The 22,370-nt window shown below is 48.3% G+C and overlaps 1 protein-coding gene and 1 long non-coding RNA gene across 3 annotated transcripts; one reads left to right on the top strand and one right to left on the bottom strand.

Annotated features, from left to right (window-relative positions):
• Window positions 1–1,410: 1,410 nt before the first annotated feature.
• On the top strand, window positions 1,411–11,999 carry Nrsn2 (neurensin 2). 2 transcript variants are annotated; one of them, XM_034495943.2, is made up of 3 exons: window positions 1,411–3,508; window positions 6,015–6,209; window positions 10,840–11,999. In XM_034495943.2, the coding sequence occupies exons 2-3, from the start codon at window positions 6,021–6,023 to the stop codon at window positions 11,260–11,262; spliced, it is 612 nt and encodes a 203-aa protein (XP_034351834.1). In that variant the 5' UTR covers window positions 1,411–3,508; window positions 6,015–6,020; the 3' UTR covers window positions 11,263–11,999. The 2 variants fall into 2 exon arrangements, with proteins under 2 accessions (XP_034351834.1, XP_034351832.1); XM_034495941.2 differs by lacking the exon at window positions 1,411–3,508 and adding an exon at window positions 3,614–3,717.
• A 4,087-nt stretch (window positions 12,000–16,086) lies between these two features.
• LOC143441468 (uncharacterized) lies at window positions 16,087–19,656 on the bottom strand. The gene is made up of 4 exons (XR_013108906.1): window positions 19,273–19,656; window positions 18,347–18,493; window positions 17,005–17,266; window positions 16,087–16,445 (listed from the first exon to the last, which is right to left on the bottom strand). It is a non-coding gene; the product is annotated as an uncharacterized LOC143441468 (long non-coding RNA).
• Window positions 19,657–22,370: the final 2,714 nt, after the last annotated feature.

Genomic DNA, 22,370 nt, shown 5'->3' with positions numbered 1-22,370 from the left:
GAAAAGCAGCAGTCCTTGGTTCAAGCTGACTCAAGCTGGGGCTGAGTCTGGCAAAAACCTAAGAAAAGAAAAAAAGGAAAAAGAAAATCAAAATCCTTCACCAATAAGTGATGTCCATCACCCATCACATTGTCGTGGCTGACTGTCTCCACCATTCACTGCCCCCTTTAAGATATTTATTTTTAAATTTTTCTTTAAAGATTTTCTTTTTTTTTTTTTTTTTTTTTTTTTTGGTTTTTTGAGACAGGGTCTCTCTGTGTAGCCCTGGCTGTCCTGGAAGTCACTCTGTAGACCAGGCTGGCCTAGAACTCTGAAATCCGCCTGCCTCTGCCTCCCAAGTGCTGGGATTAAAGGTGTGTGCAACCACTGCCCGGCTTATTTTTAAATTTTAAGTTATTTATTTTATGTGTATGATATTTTGCCTGCAGGTATATGTGTGCATCACCTGGTGTCCTTAGAAGTCAGAAGAAGGTGTCAGATCACCCAAAGCTGGAGTTATCGATGGTTGCCAGTCACCAGCTGAGTCCTGGGAACTGAAGCTGGGTCCTCTGCAAACAAGAGCCTACAGTGTTTAACCACTGAGCCATCTCTCCAGCCCCTGCTTTTTTTTTTTTTTTTAATTAGTGTGTTTGTGCACATGTATGGGGGACCCAAGGAGGCCAAAAGAGGACACAGGAGCTGGAATTACAGGTAGTTGTAAGCGATTAGACATGATCACTGGGAACCAAACCCAAGTCCACTTCAAGAGCAATTGGGTGCACAGACCTTCATGCAGGCGAAATACCCATAAAATAAAATAATAAAAGATTATACAAACATACAAAGGGACAGCTAGGTGAGGTGGCATACGCCTTTAATCCCAGCACTCGGGAGACAGAGGCAGGCAGATCTCTGTGAGCTGGAGGCCAGCCTGGTCTACATAGGGAGTTTCAGGTCTACAGGGTGAGACTGTCTCTAGAAATAAGCAAACAGAGTAATACCGCCAGGGACAACAACAGAAACAACATGGACTGACTATCCTTTTACTCTGCCCCAGGAGCACTGAGCACCTTGCTGTAAGCATATCTCATTTACTCTCTCAAACTCTCCGAGGGGCAAATACCTCCATTTTATGGACCAAGAATGACATTCAGAGTGGTAATGCCTCGTGAGCTACAAGGGCCTCCTCGCCTGACTTCCGGCTCGCCTGACTTCCGGCTCCCAGCCTCCCATCTGTCTCTCACCCAGGGCCGCCTTCCTCCCATGGCAGGCAGAGGATTGTATCAATGGAGCCCAGCTTCTGTGTTACTGACTTCACATGTCTCATCGACAGAATACCTGACAGGGGGGTGGGGCGGGAAGTGAGGGGTGGGGAGGGTGGGGCGGGAAGCAACTTATATAAGGAAGGGTTTATTCAGCTCCTGATCTTAGAGCATGGTTCTCAGTCACAGGGTAATCAGGGTGGCCGAAGCCTGGGGCAAGGCAGGTGACATGGTGTCTACAATTGGAAAGCAGAGTGCAATGAACTGTGGTGTTGAGCAAAGTTTCTCCTTTTACAGTCCAGGACCTCAGGCCTTGGAATAGTGAGTCTCCCCATTTCAGTGAACTGTATCTAGATAATGTCTCACAGACATGCCCAGAGACTTGTCCAGATACAAGTGATACAAGATCTTGTCAAGTTGACATTTAGTATAACCCATCATGCACTTCCTGGCTTGAGGTTAGCCCCACTTCCCAACCTTCCCATCCATCACCTCCAGAAACTCACCCATCCTACTATGATAACATCAGCCATTCTCAAATTCTCTCCCTCCTGTTCCCAATGATGGTGCTCCCCAAACATACAGGCATGCACAGAGAGACTTGTGCACACACAGATGGTTAAGTAAGTACTGTAGTGCATACAAAGTCCTTCGCACAAAATGAGAATCATTCATTTGTGGCTATTATTAGCCTGTGCTCAGTAAATACTCACACAGTAAAGCACTTATGGGGAACCTGGGATACGGTATGAAAGAAGAAGTGTATTGTACAATCATGCATGTCACATTTATCTCTGTATCCCTAGCCCCCAGCCCAGGGAGCAACCAACTCGAGGCTTTCTTAGTCACTGTTCTATTGCTGCGAAGAGACCTAGTGACCATGACAAATCTTATAAAAAGAATATATTTAACTGAAAGCTTGTTTACAGTTTCAGAGGTTAGTCTATTATCATGGTGGGGAGCATGACAGAACACATGGTGCTGCAGCAATATCTGAGAACTTTATATCCTGACCCTCAGGCAGGCAGACAGGTAGACAGAGAGATTGGGCTTCATATGGGCTTTTGAAACCCCAGCACCCAGCCCCTCTCCCCTGCTTACTCCAACAAGACCACGCCCACCCCATCAAGGCCACGCCCCTAATCCTTCTAATCCTTTTTAAATAGCACTACTCCCTAATGACTAAGCATCCAAATATATATGAGCCCATGGGAGACATTCTTATCCAAACCACCAAGATGCTCAAGATACAAATGCATTTTTGAGCAGTGGCCTCTGAAAAGGCTAAGATAGGTACCATGATTCCCTTGAGTCCACACAATGGGAGCACATGACAGGCTATGAAGCTGAAGGCTTAACAATGCTATCATGGATCCCCAATGGATGTCACTGACAGGCACTGCCTACCACAGGATTGGAACTAAACAGGCATGGAGCATAAGAGAGGCTGTGTCATGGACTTCTGAGGGAAAGAGGGCATTCTCCAGGGACCTACTCCTTCCCCTCCTGATTCCCATCTCAAGGTAAGGGCAGCTAATGCTTAATCTGGGATGGAGACTCAAAGAAGAAAGGGCATGAAGAAAGAATAGGGTGGTGTACTCTGAGAGGGAGAGGGAGTCAGAGAGATTAGGGATCTCATGGCAATGGGAAGGACTCTAAGAGTTGTCTGGGTGAGACGGGACCTAATGATGGCAGTTGCTGAGGCCAAGGCCGTGCAGAAAGTAGAGGCCTGTAGATTTTCATATTTTGAGACAGAGTCTTGCTATGTAGTCCAGATTGGAGATTCTCCTGCCTCAGCCTTCCTTGTTGATACGCACCTCTAAACTGCCTTAAGATGTAGGGTTTGTTGTTATTGTTTTTTGAGATAGAGTCTCATGTAGCTCAAACTAGCCTACAACTAGGTATATAAAACAAAGAACGACCTGAACTTTTGACCCTGCTGCCTCTATCTCTGGAATGCTGGAATTACAGACAGGTGCTACCGTGCTGGGTCCTGAGATAGAACACGCGGTTTCTGTATGTTTCATGACTGAAAGCTACATCCTCCGGTCCAGGTGTCTGTTTTATTATATATGTGTTGGGGCACTTGGAGGGATGGAGGCCCAGAGGAAGATCTGAAGACATAGGTGAGAAGACAGAGAGGTTCATGGTCTGTGAGCGTCAGATCTGAGTGTGGCTGAGAAGTCTGCGCTCTTGAAAGATGCCCAAGGAGATGCGCGTAAAGAGCCTCTCAGAAAGAAGAGAAGGGAACTCAATATGGGACAAAGGTGAGGAGCTGCATAGGACTACAGTCTGCAAAGCCAGCCTCCGGGCCGGAGAGACCCCCACTTCCCCTCTTCCCCCCCCCCCCTCCCGTACCACCTCCTCCCATCCCACTCCACCCCCGCCCGGATTGAAGCGCAGGCGCGAAGCAAACTGGCTTTGCGCTGCTCCAGCTCCGACAGCTTCTGTTGGCTCCGGAGACGCAGGTCCAAAGGTGAGCGCAGACCCTTGCGGCCCGACCCCCGCCCGGCTGGCTCCCCTGCCCTAGCCCCCCGCCCACCTCTGGCACCCCCAGTATGATTGTGTCCGGTCAGATGTGGGACATCTGCTCCCTATGCTCTGACTTAGGGAAGTGGAAGTGATACAGAGTCCCTTGGGACTGTGGGCCTCGACACCCCGGGCCTTATATACTAGGCAGAGGCTTCAAAGAATGAATTCACCTGCCCCTCTCTAACAACCCATTCCCATTCCTCTGTGCCTCAGTTTCCCTTCTGGGAAATTACGCAGTTTTTTTCGTAAGAGATGATCAGGTCTGAGAGTGTGGCTGATGTTTTTGACTCCTCTACCCACCGCACAAGGAGGGCTTTCCTTCCCGCTGCGCTGGAGTAGGCGGACCTAAGGACAGATTCTGTGCGTCCTGTGGCCCACAGGTTTGTCTCCTTCGAGACAAGTCCCTGGCATTAAAGTCTCCTTTCCCGAGCCACGCAGCCTCTTCCTCTTCCAGCTCTCTTCCCATTAAATGTCTCCTTTTGCAGGTTAGGAACACACTCCTGGATGTTTCCATGGCAACCCCGCGGGCTCCTCAGCATCCTGTCGCTCCCTGCCCATCCCGCTCCCTTTCCCATCCCCCCAACCCCAGACCTGCTTCAGACCACCCTGAGATGGGAGAAGGAGGGGCCAGGCAGAGGGGAGGCACAATCAAGGTCACCTTCCTTCTTCATTATCAGCAGGATGAACAGCCCTTTTGCGTTTGGAGGCAGGGCGAGCAAGAATTACAGGGGAGGGGCTGACTCTGGCCCTTTGTCCCAATGTCCCTCCCGCCTCTTCTGGGCCTCTTCTTGACGCTCTGGTAATGGCATCTCCAGGCCGCTTTCATTTTCCTCACTAGCGCATCCCCAGCCAGGGCCTCTGTGGTCTGTGCTCTGGTCACATTCTGTCCCATCCTTCTCTTGCAGCCCTGTTATCTAGCCCTCAGTCTTAGGTCACTCAGCCATGGTCTCTACCATTTATCATTCTCTAGGATGGTGGTTGTTGTTGTTTTATTCCTTCTTTTATTTTTCTTTCTCCCCTTGAATTGTGGGGCAAATAGATAGTCACAATCCTGTCAGCACTGCTATGCACATGTGTGCCTCTTTGGTGTGTGTGTGTGTGTGTGTGTGTGTGTGTGTGTGTGTCTATGCAGGGATTCTGGGGTCACATTGATTGAAGGCGAGAAGGATCCTAGATCAACATCACCCTTCAGAACAAGTCCACTCGTTTTATTTTGTTTGAAGCTGTACTTGGAGCTGAAAGAGCCAAGTGTGTTTTTGTTGTTGTTGTTGTCGTTGTTGTTTTTTCCCCAGTACCTTGATGGACACAGGTCCCTTCCATCCCCAAGATCTCAGAGTCTCCCTTTCTGGGTTCCTAAATGGTCTTTCCAGAAATCCAGTAGTCAAAAAGGACAGAGAGCTCTTAACCTTTTCTGTGAACTCACAATTCCTCCGGATTTGTATGTAGCAAACCAGCCTCCAGCTTTTAGGACCACACCGCTTGAGGACTCCCACCCAACTGGACCAGTATCATCTATGAAAATTATCCCCAGGAAGGGCCCTGCAAGGGACAGAAGTTTTGAGGAGGAACATGAAGATCTCTCACTCTAAACATGGGACCCACAAAAGTTGAGGAAGGAAGTAAAAACAAAACAAAAAATACAGTAATTGGGGTTGTCAAGATGGCTCAGGGGTAAAGACACGTGCCTCTGCCAAACCGACAGCCAGAGTTCAATCCCCAGGAGGATTCACTTAGTAAAAGTGGAGAACTGACTCCCACAAGACTTCCTTTAACTTCCACATGGGTTTGCACTCACATATGTGTACATCACACAAGTAATAAGTAAATTGGAAGAAGACCGTTGAATGAACCAGTTGTCATCGTTAGTCCTGTTTCCCAGACAAGGTCATTATTAGTTCTGTTTCACGGACGAGGTAAGCCTGAGGGGTCAGTACACAACCTAAAGTCACATCAAAGAAGCTGTGGGCCTGGGACGCAGTTCAACAGAGGGGTCCCAGAGCCGCATTCCAGCCTCCAGATGGCCTACAGAGAAAACACGCAGACGGACAGACAGCTGCCAGGTATAAAGCTGAACACTACTGGCTCATGCATGAACTTAGGGAAGGACAGGATGTTGAAAGCGTAGGTGGCCTGTGAGTGCAAGGTATTCAGTGACAGAGGAGTGGTGAGGGGACCTCCCGCTGTGGACGAAAGGGTTACCATGGCAACTCTACTGATCTCCCTCTGTCACTGTGCCCACAGGGATCCATGATGAGCTGCAGCCGCCCCTGTGTCTGTAGCCATGGCACCAATGTGGAGGAAAGTACATGGTATGGGGTTGACTTCTACCCTAATCTTTTCTACAATGACTGGCTGGGTACCACCACTCTCCCCTATCACCCAGAGAGAATCCCCATCCGGTATATCAACCGACCCTGGCCCTCATTGTGTTGGAAGGTAAGACCAGAGAGGAATGGCTCCTGTGGTTTTGGGGAGAAGGTGGGATTGGACTGAGGCCAGCTCATGGCTACGGGAGAGATGTTTAGGGTGGTCAGGAGACTTCATGTTCAAGGGCCAAAAGTACAGTGAAACTAGGTTTCAACAACAAAGTTCATTCTCTAGAAGAGACCAGAGGTTGGATACCTTCTGGATCCAGCCAAGGGCTGAGGTGTTTACTAGCTTTTTCTGGAATCTTGAAGCTCCCCGTGTTATCAATGCATACAGCCCATCAGCTTCTTGCTACTGTGCTGACTCATGGCCCTTCCAAAAAAAAAAAAAAAAAATTAAAACATCATTATTTATTCAACTCCCAGCATGCACATGGTGGCTCACAACCAGTCATAGTAACTCTAGTTGCAGGGAATACAATGCCCTCTTAGATCTCCACAGGCACTAGGCATGTGACACAATCGTAACTGCAAGCAAAACACCCACACACATGAAATAAATACATTCAAAAATGTTTTAAAAGCATTATCACACGAGTGTGTTTATGAGTATTCGAATGGTTTTTAAATGTTATTTAATAACTATTAATATGACCCGGCCAGCACTCCCCCACCCCCCAGTAATTGAGGCAAAGTCCTAAGGATTTAATTTAATCAGTTGTAGCACAATAACTGGGCAAATTACCCCTAGTCTATTCTTCTGTATGCTAGACTGGTTAATTCTCCAGCTGTGCGCCCCAGGTACTTGCTGTTTGAGTCTTGCTGGAGTTGTTTCTGCTCCAGCAGTCGGTCCTCAGGGGGTGTTTCACTCGGGCACATGCTCCTGGTTCCTTTCTTCTTCTTCCTCCTCTTTCTGTCCTCATGGTCCCTGAAACCCCACCCACCTCTATCCTCCCAGTAATGGGCTGTAGCCACTTTTACTTAACCAATGGCTTTAAATTGGGGAGCAAGGTTTGCACAACAAAGGTGGTAAGCTGGGCAGTGGTGGCACAGCCTTTAGTCCTAGCACTTGGGAGGTAGAGGCAGGTGGATTTCTGAGTTCCAGGCCAGCCTGGTCTACAGAGTGAGTTCCAGGACAGCCAGGGCTACACAGAGAAACCCTGTCTCGAAAAAAAAAGAAAAAAAGAAAGAAAAGAAAAAAGAAAAAACAAAACAAAACAAAAAACAAAAAAGGTGGTGTATGTGAGAATTCCATCATCTGGAAACAACTAGATCTCAGGGTACAAAATTTAGCATTTGAATACATAGTAGCACCCAGACCAACCTCCAACATGTGTATGCATTTGTATATACATATAGGTGTCTATATACAGGTATATAGACAGGTACACACACACACACAGAGTTCTGCCTAAAATACTCTGACCAGGAAGTCTTCTTGGATAATCTCAGTTACAGGGTCATTTCACTCTCTCTACTGCCTAAAAATGCCAGAAATTAACTGATTTCTGGGATGCATAATAAAACTGTGGTCTACACTTTGGAAAGCTGAGAAAGAAGGATCATGAGTTCAAAACCAGCCTGAAATAGAAATAGTGTGTTGTAGGCCAGCCTGAGCAACCAAGTGAGACCCTGTCTTGAAATACATCAATTAATTAATACATTAATAAATGAATAAATGAGATAAAATAGAGAAGGAATGAAAGTATCTTGTTGCTGGATGTCTGACTCTGGGCCGCTTGCCAGCTCTGTGCTAATCACTACGGCTTTGGAGGGGAAACACAGCTGCAGGATGTGCAGTTCATCTCACCTGCATCTTACTGTGGTTTCCCACTGTGGGTACCACTGGCAGGCAGAAGAGATGTGAGAGACAGACAACTGATGCTCATAGCAGCCCAAGGTGTCAGCCAGTAGTCCCTTTGTACAGCTCTTCACTAATACTGTAGAGAAACTGAAGCCAAGGGTCCCTCAGTCTGCTTTCAAAGGGCTCCCCTCTAATGGTGAGACAAGGTGCTAACGTGTGTATGTGTGTGTGTGTGTGAGAGAGAGAGAGAGAGAGAGAGAGAGAGAGAGAGAGAGAGAACATATGTTATGTGGGATTGCACTTAAACATCCTGAACAAACTCCCAGCATTTGACCACTGAGCTATATTACAAGCTTTCTTCTTACTTTTTATCTTCACACAGGGTCCCACCAATTTGCCTGGGATGGCCTTAAACTCACTATGTAGCCCAGGCTGGCCTTACACTAGCCACTGCTGTCCTGCCTTAGTCTCCTGAGAGCTGGGATTGCAAGCATCTCCAGACCCAGATAACATCTTTTTTTTTTCTTTCTGAGACAGGGTTTCCTGTCTCTGTGTGGCCCTGGCCATCCTGGAACTCACTCTGTAGACCAGACTGGTCTTGAACTCGTAGAGATCCACCAGCCTCTGCCTCCCAAGTGCTGGGACTAAAGGCATGTGTCACCATGCCCAGCCTCTTTTAAAATTTTTATTTATTCATTATTGTATGTGTGTGAATAATGTGTGTATGTGGGCATGTGTGCTAGGGTCAGAGGGCAACTCTGTGGCGTTGCTTCTCCCTGTCTACCTTTATATGGCCTACTGGGCTCGAACTCAGCCTGTCGAGCTTGCTCAGGAAGTGCCTTGACCTACTGAGACATCTTGTTAGTCCTCTTTAAAAAAAAAAAAAAGGTGTACGTGTTTGACTGTACATGTATGTGCACACATGGGAAGGTAGGTGTGATGTCTTCCACTATTTTTCTCCACCACTATTTTTCTCCACATTACCTTTTTATTTATTTATTTTTATTTATATGAGTACACTGTAGCTGTCTTTAGACATCCCAGAAGAGTGCATCAGATCCCATTACAGATGGTTGTGAGCCACCATGTGGTTGCTGAGAATTGCAGTCAGTGCTCTTAACCACTGAGAGCCATCTCTGCAGCCCCCTCTCCACATTATCTTTTGAGACCATCTCTCACTGAATTCAGTCAGTGAGTGAGCTCTGGGAATCTGCCAATCTCCACCCTTGTCACACTACAGTTATAGATGTATCCCACCTGGCTTTTTTTGTTTTGTTTTTGTTTTTGTTTTTGTTTTTTGAGACAGGGTTTCTCTGTGTAGCCCTGGCTGTCCTGGAACTCACTCTGTAAACCAGGCTGGCCTCGAACTCAGAAATCCACCTGTCTCTGCCTCCCAAGTGCTGGGATTAAAGGCGTGCGCCACCACCGCCCGGCAACTTTTTTTCCCCCATGCGACGCGGGAGGAGACAAACGGGGCGTGGCGGGATTGGAATGCGCTGGTAGAGAGAGAGCAGGCCGACGCCTTATGGGTTCGCTGCCACCTGGCTTTTTTAAGACAAGATTTCACTGTATAAAATAACCCCAGCTGGCCACACAGTAGTCAGCCAGCCTCTGCGATTACAGGCATGTTCTACCATGTCCTGCCTCAAGCCTGGCTTTTTTATACGGATGCTGGGAATCCAAACTCAAGTACTTGTGTTAACATGAAAGGCACTTAACCCGTGAGCCATCTCCTAACCTCCCACTTTAAACAATCTCATGTATGGTCCATTTCATTGTTCAGCTAGTACTTAGTACTGCTCTGAGCAAAAGACACCCAGCGAGTCAAAACATGGCCAATCTGTTCTGATACGGTTCAGTAAAACAGGCAAATATCACTCACCTAAAAGCTAAAATCCATGCCCAAATCTGTACAGAGTTGGTGCGCTGAAGGACTAGTTGGCACTGGGCTGTGTAAAGAGAAAGAAGGGCACCTGCCCAAGCTGGAAGTCTCCGGGAAGGGTATCTGAGAGGAGGAACCGTTTGAGATGAGATGTGAGGATATATGAGCATCAACCTAGCAAAGAGACAGAGGGTGAGAAGGATCATGGGGTAAGATGGTACCCAAATAGGAGTGCCAAATAGAGCTGGAATTTAGCTCAGTCAGTAAAGTGCTTGCCCTGCACCCAGTGCCCACATAAAAATGCCAGGTGAAGTTGGATATGGTAGTGCATGCCTTTAATCCCAGCACTTCAGAGACAGGTGGAACTTGGTGAGTTTGAGGTAAGCCTGGACTGTATAGCAGTTCCAGGACAGCCAGAGCTATGTAAAAAGGTCATGTCTCAAAATAAGTAAGTACAATTTTGTAAAGAGAGACAGACAGGAAGCTCTCTAGGGCTCACTGGCCAGTTAGTTCCAGTTCTGGGTCCTGATGAGAGATCCTACGTCTGAGAAACACCAGAGGTTGACCCTTATTACTATGTGTACCACATATACTCCCCTTCGTACAACACACACGTACACACTCAGTAACAGTAATAGGAATAAATGGGACCTGGATAACAATGGGCAGAACTCAAGGTTAGCTTTGGAATCCATTGCTAGGGTGGGTGTGGTGATACACACTTGTAATTCCTGTACTTAGGATGCAAGCTCAAGGCCATCTAGGACTACATAGAAAGTTCCAGGCTATCCTGGGTAACTGAGCACGACCTGCCCTCAAACTAAAATTCAAAAAGAGCTGAAGGTGTAACTCAGTAGTAGAGGGCTTGCTCCTTCTACATGTAAAAACCTGGTTTCTGCTCTCATCTGTGGCAGTTAAGTCCCAGAGGGATGTTCTGTGGTGTGTATTTCAGGATCTTATGATCCGGACCACAGGTGAGCCTGAATCCTTGCTGTTCCGTCTGCCTCTCCTCAGGTCACCGTGGCCGTGGCCTCTCTGTTTCTCCTGCTGGGTGTGGCAGCCCTGACCACTGGCTATGCAGTGCCCCCCAAACTAGAGCTTGTCAACGAAAGTAAGTTCTCGTCGATGGATGATCCAGTAGCTGACTACAACCAAGCCCTGATGACCTGCCGTGTGGTAGGAGCGACGCTGTGCGGGGTAGCCGGGATCATGTTGGCTGTCTGCCTCTTCTTGATCGCCTCTGGTTGGATGATCCAGGACATCAAAGCAGAGCCCCTAGTCACTGAAGCTGACAGCCCCGTGGAAGCATTCAGGGATGAGCCTGAGAAGCTGTCCCCTGCCTTCCATGAGGCCAGTAGTCAGTCTCCGTTCTTGACTCCGCCCAGCTCTTTCGGGCAGCAGTCTGTGCAGACCAGCCAGCCCCAGCGGGACTTGTAAGTCTGCAGGCTGGAGAAGTCAGACACTTCCCGCCTGGCACTCCTTGCTTTCATCACCCTGACTTCTTCCTCTCAGTAATGCCAGTCTCTCTAGGACCCTCAGCTCACCCCTCCCCCCAAATCAAGTCCCGTGCTTCAGTCTCGCCTCTGTCCAGGATAAGAGTAAACTCAACCAAGCACTGCTCTTTCAGACTAGTGAAACGGCCCAGAGAGGGCCCAGAAATGGCCCAGGAAGGCCCACGGCCTTCCTGGCATGACTGAAGATCTGAGTTCTATCTCTCAGACCTACAGGGTGGAAGAGGAGAATTGGCTCCCTCCAGTTGTCCTCTGACCCTCACCCCCACCCCCCACTTGCAAAGAAAGGTAATAAAAATATAAATTTCAAGGATGAGGGAAATTGAAATGTTTTCCTTCTCAAAGCCCAACCCCCTAGACAGCAGTGCCCACTGGGCTTGATCCTGACCCTACTAATAAACCTGTGTGCACTCCTGTAGGCCCTAGCACCTTCTTCCTATGGGTGGCCCAGTCAAAAGCATGTCCTCCTGTAGGACGCCAGAGGGCGCTCTAGGACAGCGTCGGATCCTGTCTCTGGCAACTCCTGCTAAGCCCATGGGGCTTCCTGGGTGGGAGGAAGAGGGTTTGCGCACCACCTTTGTGCCCCACTGGTTGTACTTTCCAGGTCCTTGTTTCTCACCTCCTCCATCTAGCTTCGCCTTTCAATAAACAGTTGATGCATACCGTCTTTGCTTCCTTTTTTGCCTACATATTCAGTTCTCAACCTGTGGGTCGCAATTCCCAAGGGTCCCCTAAGACCATCAGAAAACGCAGATATTTGCATTACGCTTCATAACAATAGAAACATTACAGTTATGAATTAGTAACAAAAATAATTTTATGGTGGGGCTCACCACACATGAGGAGCTGCAGCGTAGGGAAGTTGAGAACCACTGTTGTAGATCGTTGGAACGTGGGGAGTGGGAGAAAGAAATGGTTCCTAGCTGAGACCTACTATGTGCTTGAGTCCTTTATTCTCATTTGTTCCCTAGGACAATCATTTAAGAAAAAAGATTATTAAACGAGGAATAGTGATTCAAGCCTTTAATCCCAGCTCTCAGGAGAAAGAGGCAGGTGGCTCTCTGTGGGTTTGAGGCCAGCCTGGTCTACAGACAGCCAGAGCTGCATAGAGAAACTCTGTAGCAGATGGGTGGGTGGGTGGGGGGATGGTATTTTATCCACAGGGAGATCACTAATGGTCAGAGATGGGAAGTTGGCTGTCTAAGGTTTCTTCTGACAACTTTATTGGCTCATTGCTCTAGGATAGCTCTCCCTGCTGTCCTTGGGTAGGAAGGGCATCAATGACTCATCCCTGAGAGGAATGTGGGGAGGAGGGGTTAAAGCCAGTGAAGACTCTTGCAGGACTCCAAGAACCAGGCATGGAAGCAAGCACACGCTGGGAAACAGCACTGAGGAGTTGGGGTAGAAAAGCTGTACAAGTTCAAGACCAGTGTGGGCTATCGAGCAAGAAACACATGCACGTGCAAACACACACACACACACGCACACACACGCATGCACATGCATGCACACACATACATGCACACACACACTCATAGACACACACATGTAGACACACACAAGCATGCACACAAACACTCGCAGACACACGTATGCACGCACGTGCACATGCAGACACACAAGCACACATACACACTCTCACAGACACGCATGCAGGCACACACATGCACGTGCAGACACACAAGTACACACTCTTTCACAGACACACGCACATGGGCACACACATGCACATGCAGACACGCATGCACGCATACACACGCACACACATGCACACACACACACATACACTCTCACAGACACATGCACACATGTACACATGCAGACACACACATGCACACGCACACATGGGATAGAGGGACCACCCACCCTGCAGGACATGAGTCAGGCCAAGCCCCATTCTTCATGCTTTACAGACATGAGTTTCATGTCTCCAACATAAACCAGTATGAAAGAAAAGCTGTCATTCCCAAACCTGGTTCTTGACCCCTAGGCCAGTTTTTTCAACTGCATTACTCACAGGGTGAATTTCCTGTCAACTACCCTTGGCTGTCCCACTGTTCCACTCCACCCAGAGTGGCCCCTCTGCTGCCTCCATAAGGGTGAACAGCTTGCATTGCTCCATCAAGCCTTGGTCCCTTGCTTTGCTTTTTCCTCAAACCTAGCACAACTCAACCTTGGTCAGAGATCCTGTCCCCAGCCATGTCCTGGGCCAAGCTAGCTCTCAGATCCCGGCTCTCACCATCTCTCTCCCACCTGGGTAGCACCAGCATCTCCCTGGTATCTGGCCCCCACATTCGCATGCACATCATACTCCTAAACCTAATGTCTACACTACAGCTGGTCAGGCACTGAGGTCAAGCGCCACCAAGCTCAGAGTCTGCCCCTAAGTAGCTTGGTGAAGCCCAGAGTTTCCCTGTAGCTTGCAAGGCTTCGTTCCACTCTACGCTTGCCCGCCTTTGCTACTTGCTCGGTCTCTAAGCAGTCGAACCAGTCCTCTGTACCTCCAACACTAGTCCAGGCTCCAGCCTCCCAGTTTTTGCCTAGTTGTTCCTGCTGCAGCCTGCCCTCCTCAGTTAGCCAGTGGTCAGTTCCCTGGCCTCCTTCAAGACTGCTCAAAAATGACCAGAGTGTGGTGGTGTGTAGTGAGACTCTGTCTCAAAAAAAAAAAAAAAAAAAAAAAAAAAAAAAGACTGATCAAAAGTCACCCTATCAGTGTACAGTCTACTAAAAAAAAATGTGTACCCCATTTCTCTGTTCTCTGTACACTTTGGGTTTTAGTTTTGCTTTTTCATAGCACCGATCTTTCTCTCTTTCTTCTTTCTCTTCTTCTTTCTCTCTTTCTTCTTTCTTTCTTTCTTCCTGTAAACCAAGCTGGCCGTAAACTCAGAGATCCACCTGCCTCTGCCTCCTGAGTGCTGGGATTAAAGGCAAGCGCCATCATGCCTGGATATTGATCACCTTTCAATACACTGCTTCTTATGTCATTGTTTACAGCCTGTCTACTTTGTTGACATAAGCTCCATAGGCTCAGAGACCTGTGCATACAAATGCCTCCCACAGAGCCTCACTCAGGCGCTCAGTAAGTAATCAACAATGCAGTTCACAGCACCTGAGAGACTGAGGCAGGCAGAGGGTGTCTGAAACCAGGCTAGACGTCTCAACACTCACCACCCTGAAAACCCATCAGTCTGAGTTTTATAGTAATAGGTTTTCTCTGCTGATGAAATAAGTCAATTCAAACAAAATTTAAAATATAAAAGCAGGTTTATTTGGGGACAGTTCTCGGGCAGGTTCACTGGTCTCAGAGAACCGGCCCAGTGAAATCACCATGCATACAGGAAGACAGGGTGGGGGCAGAGAGGAAGGACCCACTCCATTCAGAGACAAGAAATGCAGGGAACAAGAGTGTGTGTGAGAGAGCTGGTGACTAAAATATCTGGATTATATAGGGAAAAGCCTCTGGGTGAGGTGAAGCCCATGCCCTACACTGAAAACTTCAGGGTAGAGAGTAGGCTGTAAGGGTCCATGATCCTCTGAAGAATGATGCCCAGGACTCAAATGGTATGTAAACGCGAAGACTGTTTTATTCTGCAGAAGTTCAGCATGCTTGGGGCTCCAATTACCAAGATAGATGGACAACCAAGTGGGCTCACAGGCCAGATTTAAAGCACATTAGGGGATTCCCGGGTAGGTGACCTTTATCTTACTCCATCTCTAGGGACGTTCCATTACCAGGGTGTGGGGGCAGGGAACTTGCTGGGGAGGTCTGGAAACTTTGGCTGAGGAAGTAGCTGAGGAAGTCTAGAAACTGCTGCTGACCCATTGTCCCTTGCCTCAGGCCAGGTGGTGGGGCAGCTTCTGAGGCCTGGACTTGCCCAGTCCTGAACTGCCTATTTGAAGCCTGTCCCGGAGTCAGCCTCGCTTTTCCAATGCCAGCCATACTAGGTAACGGGTAGGAACTGAGGGATGCTGGAAGAGCCTGGGGGCCAGGTCTGCTTTGATGCTAAGCAGGCACCTCAGCTGCTTGTCCCAGTCTGAAATCCAACATACAGATTTGGACACCGAAGCTTAAAGACCTTCAAGCTACTGGTTCAAAGACACTCAGCTAGTGAGTGGCAGACAGGGCATTCAGAGCCACAGGCCAGGCCACTCTCCAATGTCTCTCAGTTTGAAGGCAAGCAAGCAGTGTATCCAACTGTTTGCCACTAGATGAAAAGGTGAGCATATGTTAATGAGAGACCAAATCTCTTAAGTTCAGACTTCATTTTAGAAAACCTTAACTCAGGTAAACTAACAGCCTGGTACCTAGCATGAGTTTCCAAGTTACCCCCACAACAAAACCTGAACCTAGCTCCAGTTTCTAGACTAATCCTAACAAATCCAGCATTTCCAAGTTAATTCCCAACAAGCCTGCCCAGTGCCTGACAACCACCACTGCAGAGGGAAACGGAAATTAAGCTTATGGCTTGACTCCCAGCACCAGCCAGTTATGCTAAAGGCCACAGTGGTTTTCCAATTAGGTGCTTGCCAGGCTAGAAACACACCCCATTTGCTGCTTTCTATAAAGCCTTACCCCACAGATATTCAGGGTTCCTCTCCACCAAAACCATTCTGTTGGTGATGGGTCAAATAAAGACCCTGTTGTGATTTGCATTGGATAGCTCCTGTCCATTTTGGGGGGTAGGGTCACTAACACTTCCCTGGCACTACATTAATAGAGTGTTTTCCCAGAGAAGTTAGGAAGCCAATGTATTTTCTGGAATTCAAAATTTTATTTAAAATGTATTAAATAAAAATTGGGGGTCAGTGGTGGTGCATGCCTTTAATACCAGGACTTGGGAGGCAAGGATCTCTGTGAGTTTAATGCCGACCTGGTCTACAGAGAAAGTTCCAGGACAGCCAGGGCTACACAGAGAAACCCTGTCTCAAAAAAACAAAACAAACAAAAAAATAAATAATCAGTCAGTCAGTCTGTTTCTGGGGCTGGGAATAGTGGGGCACACCTTTAATTTCAGCACTCTAGAGAATAAGAGGCAGGATCTTTGTTTGAGGCCAGCCTGGTCTACAAGGTGAGTTCCTGTCCAGCCAGGGCTACATACAAGATCTTGTCTGCAAAGTGGGGAAAAAAAGTTTGGGAAGAAGATCAGTTGGTGAATTGTGGACTCTAGTGGAATCCCCAGAACCCCTAGGCCCCCATGAAAAGCCAGGCATGATGACTTTCTGCATGTCTGTCTGTACACCACGTGCATGCAGTACCTGTGAAGGCCAGAAGAGGGTGCCAAACACCCATTCCCCGCCCTCACCTCTGCCACTCTCAGCCTGTAGCCCAGGCTGTCCTGGAACTCTATATACAGCCAAGAATGATCTTAAACCTCTGATCTTCCTACGCCCCAGGTGCTAGAATTCCAGTACTGCACTATAACTGTTTCTTCCTTCCCTCCCTCCCTCCTTCCCTCCCTCCTTCCCTCCCTCCCTCCCTCCCTCCCTCCCTCTTTCCCTCCCTCCCTCCTTTCTTCCCCTTCCCCTTCCTTCCTTGGGCATCATGCATCCAGGCTGGCTTCTAAGTTGATATGCAGCTCCTCACTCGCCTGCCTTAGCCTGCTGAGTGCTGAGCTACTTAACAGGCATGTGCCACTATGCTCAGCTTGTGAAACGTGGAAGCTCTGACCTTGAACTTAACTGCTGTTTGTAGATCATTCCTCACAACCGACAACACAAGGCCTTGTGCCAGGAGCTCCTGGAGAGGTGCACCTGACCGACAGGAGGCAGAGCTGATGCAGGTCGCCCCCTGGTGTTCCTCTGGTGGAATCGCAGCTGCTCTGTAGGCTTTCCTACCTGGGAGGGAAGCTCTTCCTCAGGGAAGTCCTTCCTTTCCAGAAAAGCCAGCCAGAACAGAGAGGTGGGTTTTGTTTTATGTTTTTCTTCTCTTTCTTAAAAAAAAAAAAAAAAAAAAAAACATTTAACCCTAGTACTGGGGAATGGATATAGACCTCAGGTATGCTGGGCAAACGCTGTACCACTGAGTCACGCCTGAGGGGACTAAATTATTTCAGAGAAACAACTCTAATTCATCCCCAGTCCAAATAGAAAGGTTCATTTCTGTGAATGTGACTGGGGCGGGGAGCCAAGGAGCAACAAAGCCAAGCTGGCAGAGGTGGGGAAGATGTTGCAGGAAAGGGAGGGGCTGGGGTGGGGGGAATCCAACAGTGAGAGAGACAGAAATGAGCAACAGACTTTTCTCCCAAATCTTCTGTCTAGGACCTGTGACAGAAGGCCCTAGGGTTAGATGCCCTGTGAGCCTAGGGCATGTCTCAACCTCTCCAAACCCCATCTTCATTTTTTTATTAAATTTTTATTTTATTTTATTTTATTTTATTTTATTTTATTTTATGTGTGTGTGTGTGGGTGCCCACAGAAGCCAGAGAGAATGTTGACTCCCTGGAGCTGGAGTTGTTTGGTACCTGACACTGTCTGCACTCAGGTCCTCTGGAAGAGCTCAGCGGTCAGTCTTCACCACGGAGCCATCTCTCCATCCTTCTTACCTTATTTATTTTCTGACAATAGCCTTGTTAAGTAGCTCAGGCTGGCTTGGTCTCCACCCACCTGCCCCTGAGTGATGAGATTAAGGGCGTGTGCCCACCCCCCCACACACACACCCGCGTGGCTGGGTGCACAACATTTTGCAGTTGATTTTGTTTTAGTTTTGCCTCTAAAAGATGGACAAGGACCCTGGATCCTTGGGATTGTTTGGAAACCGGTTGAGTCTGGAACCAATAAGTGTAAGCTATTATAGAAAGTGAAAACCAAGCCACACAGACTAGAACTAGATGTGACACAGACAGAAGCCTGCCCTCCAGGAACTCGTAGTCTAGAGGGATGTCCTGTCCTGCCAGCAGGACAGCAGACCAGGCAACAGACCAGGGTAAACACTGTAAGGGATGATATAGTGTCATATCACAGAAGACAAACAGGGAGATTCGGAAAGCAAGTGGACTTGGTAGAATGCTTACCCAGCGAATGCAGAGTCTTGGGTTGGACCCCAGGACTACAAAGGCGAACTGAGGTTCATCTGTAACCCCAGCGCTTGAGAGGTAGAAGAAGCAGGAGGATCAGAAGTTCACAGCCATTCTTGGATACATAGTGAGTTCAAGACCAACCTGGCATTTGAGAGAAAGAAAAAGAGAAAGAGAGAGAGAGAGAGAGAGAGAGAGAGAGAGAGAGAGAGAGAGAGAGAGAGAGAGAGATATCTGTGAGTTCCGGGCCAGTCATGGCTACATAGTGACACTTTGTCTTAGAAATGACCAATGATAGTGACATATGCAGCACCTGACTGAGTTAGGTCTTGTCCTCAGGAGATTCTAGAGCTTTTTGTGTATCTGTAGATCGGAAGGTGGTTACCACTGTCTCCAGCTCACAGAAAATGGAGCATAGTAGATGTGCATCTAAGCAGCCTGACTGGGACTGACCAGCTAGTGGGCTTGAAACTTGAATAAAACCCATGCAAGTCCAGAGTGTTTCCTGCTTCCAGCACCTACAGTACAGAAACTTACCAACCTGCCAGGGGTGGGAATCTTGCTCTCGAACACTACCCTGCCCAGGCCCACAGATACCTGTCTTCTTCGATGAACATCATCTCCTGCCCCTGAAGCATGCTCAGAGAGCCTCTGCGTGTCACCGTGGAATGGTGTGCATTGTTGGAGGTGAACAGTAGCTCCATTCAGACTCCCAGGCACACATGGGCGGATGTAAATCAGATGTAGGTGCAGTAAGCATGTTACGTCCCAGGATGCTCTTTGGTTGGTGTGCACTCACATGTATGTCGGGTATTAGGATGAGGTCTGAGAGTCTCTGACAGACTCCCTGTGCATTTAGTCTTTCTCTGCTACTGCTTTATTTTTTGTTTGTTTCCTAGTAGCTACACTGATTGAGCACTTACTGTATGAAAGCGAAGTGGCGTGGCCGATGCCACCCGGTCGGCTGGGGACTGGAGCCCGGGTCCTATCCGCAGTCTCTCCTGCTTTGCCCTTGTACCTGAGTGAACAGGTGCGTCGAGGTTGGGTTTCCGTACTGACATTCCTTGTGGCCTTGGATGGCACATGTTCCTGTGAGCTCATGTACAGGTGCACTCCACGGTCACTCGTGGTGATAGGACCAGCGCCTCTACTTCCTCTCATGTGTCAGGCGGGGTTGTTGTCAGCACAGTTGGGAGTTTCCTGTCCCAGCGTCGCCAAAGCCAAGCTCTGGGCAGCAGGCTACCAGGGACCCGTGAGGGAAGAACACAGAGGATTTCATAAGCATCCGATCTGGGACACGTGCTTGGGGCTGAGAGAGGCAAAAGAGAAAAACAGGATGTCCTTTGGGGCAAACACCTGGGCAGGGGCCAGACCTGATCTGGTTTGGCAGGGGAGGAGCTGCCAGGCATGGCATCTGATTGTGTATGCACTAAGTGGATGTGTGAGTGTGGGTGGAGGAGGGGTTTACAGGGAGGGAGCACTTTGCTGACCCCAGGAGGCCAGCTAGCCAGGCCAGTGGGAAAGGCCAGAGGAAAGAACAGGGGAGGCATGGATTCATTTCTTTTCACAAGTCTTTTGTTGTTGCTGATGTAGTTTTAAGAGATGAGGTCATCCTTATGTTGCCCAGGCTGATCTGGAGCCTGGCAATCCTGCCTCACCTTCTCAGAGGCTGGAAATATAGGTGTGAGAGTTACCACACTAGGTAGCTTTTTTAGAGATCATAAGTGATCAACTATGATCACTCCGGGAACACTCCAGGAGATGGAGGCAAATAGATCTCTACAAATTCAAAGCCAGTCTGGTTTACACAGTGATCCAGGACAGTCAGGGCTACAATAGTGAAACTCTCTCAGAACACACACACACACACACACACACACACACACACACACACACACTTGGCTGTCTGAAGTGGCTCTAGATGGGTGCTGGGTGCACAATATCGACATGACCCTGCCCACTGCCTGGTGACTAAGAGGACTCCTGAAACATGGAATGACCTAAGCCCTTTGACCTTACTGTGACTTATCTGGAGGAGCAGGTGGTATGTTTGTGTGCACGTGTGCCTGCACAGCCAGCTATCTGCCACTGCATGTGCCCTGAGAACACAGCCTGGGCATCTCCCTCCCAGGCTTCCATCTCTGCCCGGCCCAGCAGCAATGAGGTCTGACCCATGTGAGGCCCAGCACCCAAGCAAAGCTTCCTCCAACTACAGGGCAAAGGTCTCCTCAGCATAGACTCCAGGACTCCTCCCAGCTCAGAGATCCCTGACCCTGTCTGTATGGACTTCTCCACCAGGAGACTCAGACATGGGAGAAACACACATAGCCAGAGGCTACTCTTCTGGCCTGTGATGGGTTATTCCAGGTATACCCTCAAATTTCTAAGCACTGACAAAGCCCTCAATGATTCAGACAGATGTGCACATGAAACACTGGTCCCTCAGTCCACAGGTACTATGCTAAGTACTTTCATTTCTGTACATGGACTCTAATGTAACCCAGGCTGGCCTCACTGTGTAGTCAAGGATAACCTTATACTTCTGACCCTTCTCCTTCTACCTCCTGAATACTGGGACTACAGTTCTATTATATCACACCTTGATGTGTGTTAGTAGCTCTCTGCTTTGAAAACACGATGATCAACATGGTAGTCTTAACTTTGTCATCCTCTGAGCCCCAGTTGCTTTTGATTTTGTTGTTGTTTTGTTGTTTTTATTTGAGACAGGGTTTCTCTGTGTAGCCCTGGCTGTCTTGGAACTAGGTTTGTAGACCAGGCTGGCCTTGAACTCAGATATCTGCCTGCTTCTGCCTCCCAAGTACTGGGATTAAAGGCGTGCACCACCACTGCCAGGTGAGTCCCAGTTTTTGCTTGTTTGTTGTTTTAAAGATTTATTTGTTATATATATATATATATATATATATTATCTTCAGACATACCAGAAGAGGGTATCAGATTCCATTACAGACGGTTGTGAGCCACCATGTGGTTGCTGGGAATTAAACTCAGGACCTCTGGAAGAGCAGCCAGTGCTCTTAACTGCTGAGCCACTTCTCTAGCCCTGAGCCCCAGTTTTTAATCTAAATTTTTTTGTATTATTCTTATTCGTGTGTGTGTGTGTGTGTGTGTGTGTGTGTGTGTGTGTGTGTGTGCCTTTGTGTATATGTATGAGCATGGGTACCCGTGTGTGTGCTTCTGTGTGTATGTATGAGCATGTGGGTACCCACCCACCCATGGATGAGCATTGGAACCTCCAGAGCTGGAGTTATAAGCAACTGTGGGTTACTTGATGTGGGCATTGGGGTCCAAAGTCTGGTCCTCTGGAAGAGCAACAGATGGTTATTACCACTGAGTCATCTCTCCTGTCCCCTTTCCTCAAAACTTGAGATATAGAAGCTCTTCCAGGGTTATGATCACTTCATGTGCTGGAACCTTAACCCCCTCCCAACACACGTGTTAACTGGTTGTAAGGATTCTGCCCTCTTAAATAAATTCATCCTGGTGTGTGGATAGGTTCGTGGCTTACAGCAGAGTGTCTTGGTTGTAAAAGGTGTCTTGAGTTGCTGCAATACCCTTTTTTTTTTTTTTTGGTTTTTCGAGACGGGGTTTCTCTGTGTAGCCCTGGCTGTCCTGGAGCTCTCTGTAGACCAGGCTGGCCTCGAACTCAGAAATCCGCCTGCCTCTGCCTCCCAAGTGCTGGGATTAAAGGTGTGCGCCACCACCGCCCGGCTTGCAATGCCCTCTTTAAGTTATGGTGAAACAAAAAAGTTATGTTCCAAGCCCCAAGCCACAGAGCACAGTGAAGCACCATGCCCTGAGACCTCACAGGCTCCAAACTTGAACTACACAAAGATCTACTTCGTTGTAAAGCCCAACCAACCCTGTTTTGGAAGAAACTCCATTTTGTGAGAGACCAGGGGCTAAACTACTTCCAGGAAGAAAAATCAGAGTCCTCCTGAGCAAGCATTCTATGGCAACCCCTAATCCCCTTAGCAACAGCCAGTCAGGCTACAATACCAGG

The sequence above is a fragment of the Arvicanthis niloticus genome, chromosome 2, assembly GCF_011762505.2.
Source record: "Arvicanthis niloticus isolate mArvNil1 chromosome 2, mArvNil1.pat.X, whole genome shotgun sequence".
Lineage (NCBI taxonomy): Eukaryota > Metazoa > Chordata > Mammalia > Rodentia > Muridae > Arvicanthis > Arvicanthis niloticus.
This window is presented reverse-complemented; position numbering and strand designations above follow the sequence as displayed.

What these genes read in the sequence shown, in the direction of transcription:
- Nrsn2 (XM_034495943.2), top strand. Translation starts at nt 6,021, where the DNA reads ATGATGAGCTGCAGCCGCCCCTGTGTCTGTAGCCATGGCACCAATGTG. An exon ending in GGCCCTCATTGTGTTGGAAG is followed by an intron (nt 6,210 to 10,839) that starts GTAAGACCAGAG and finishes GCCTCTCCTCAG; the next exon opens with GTCACCGTGGCCGTGGCCTC.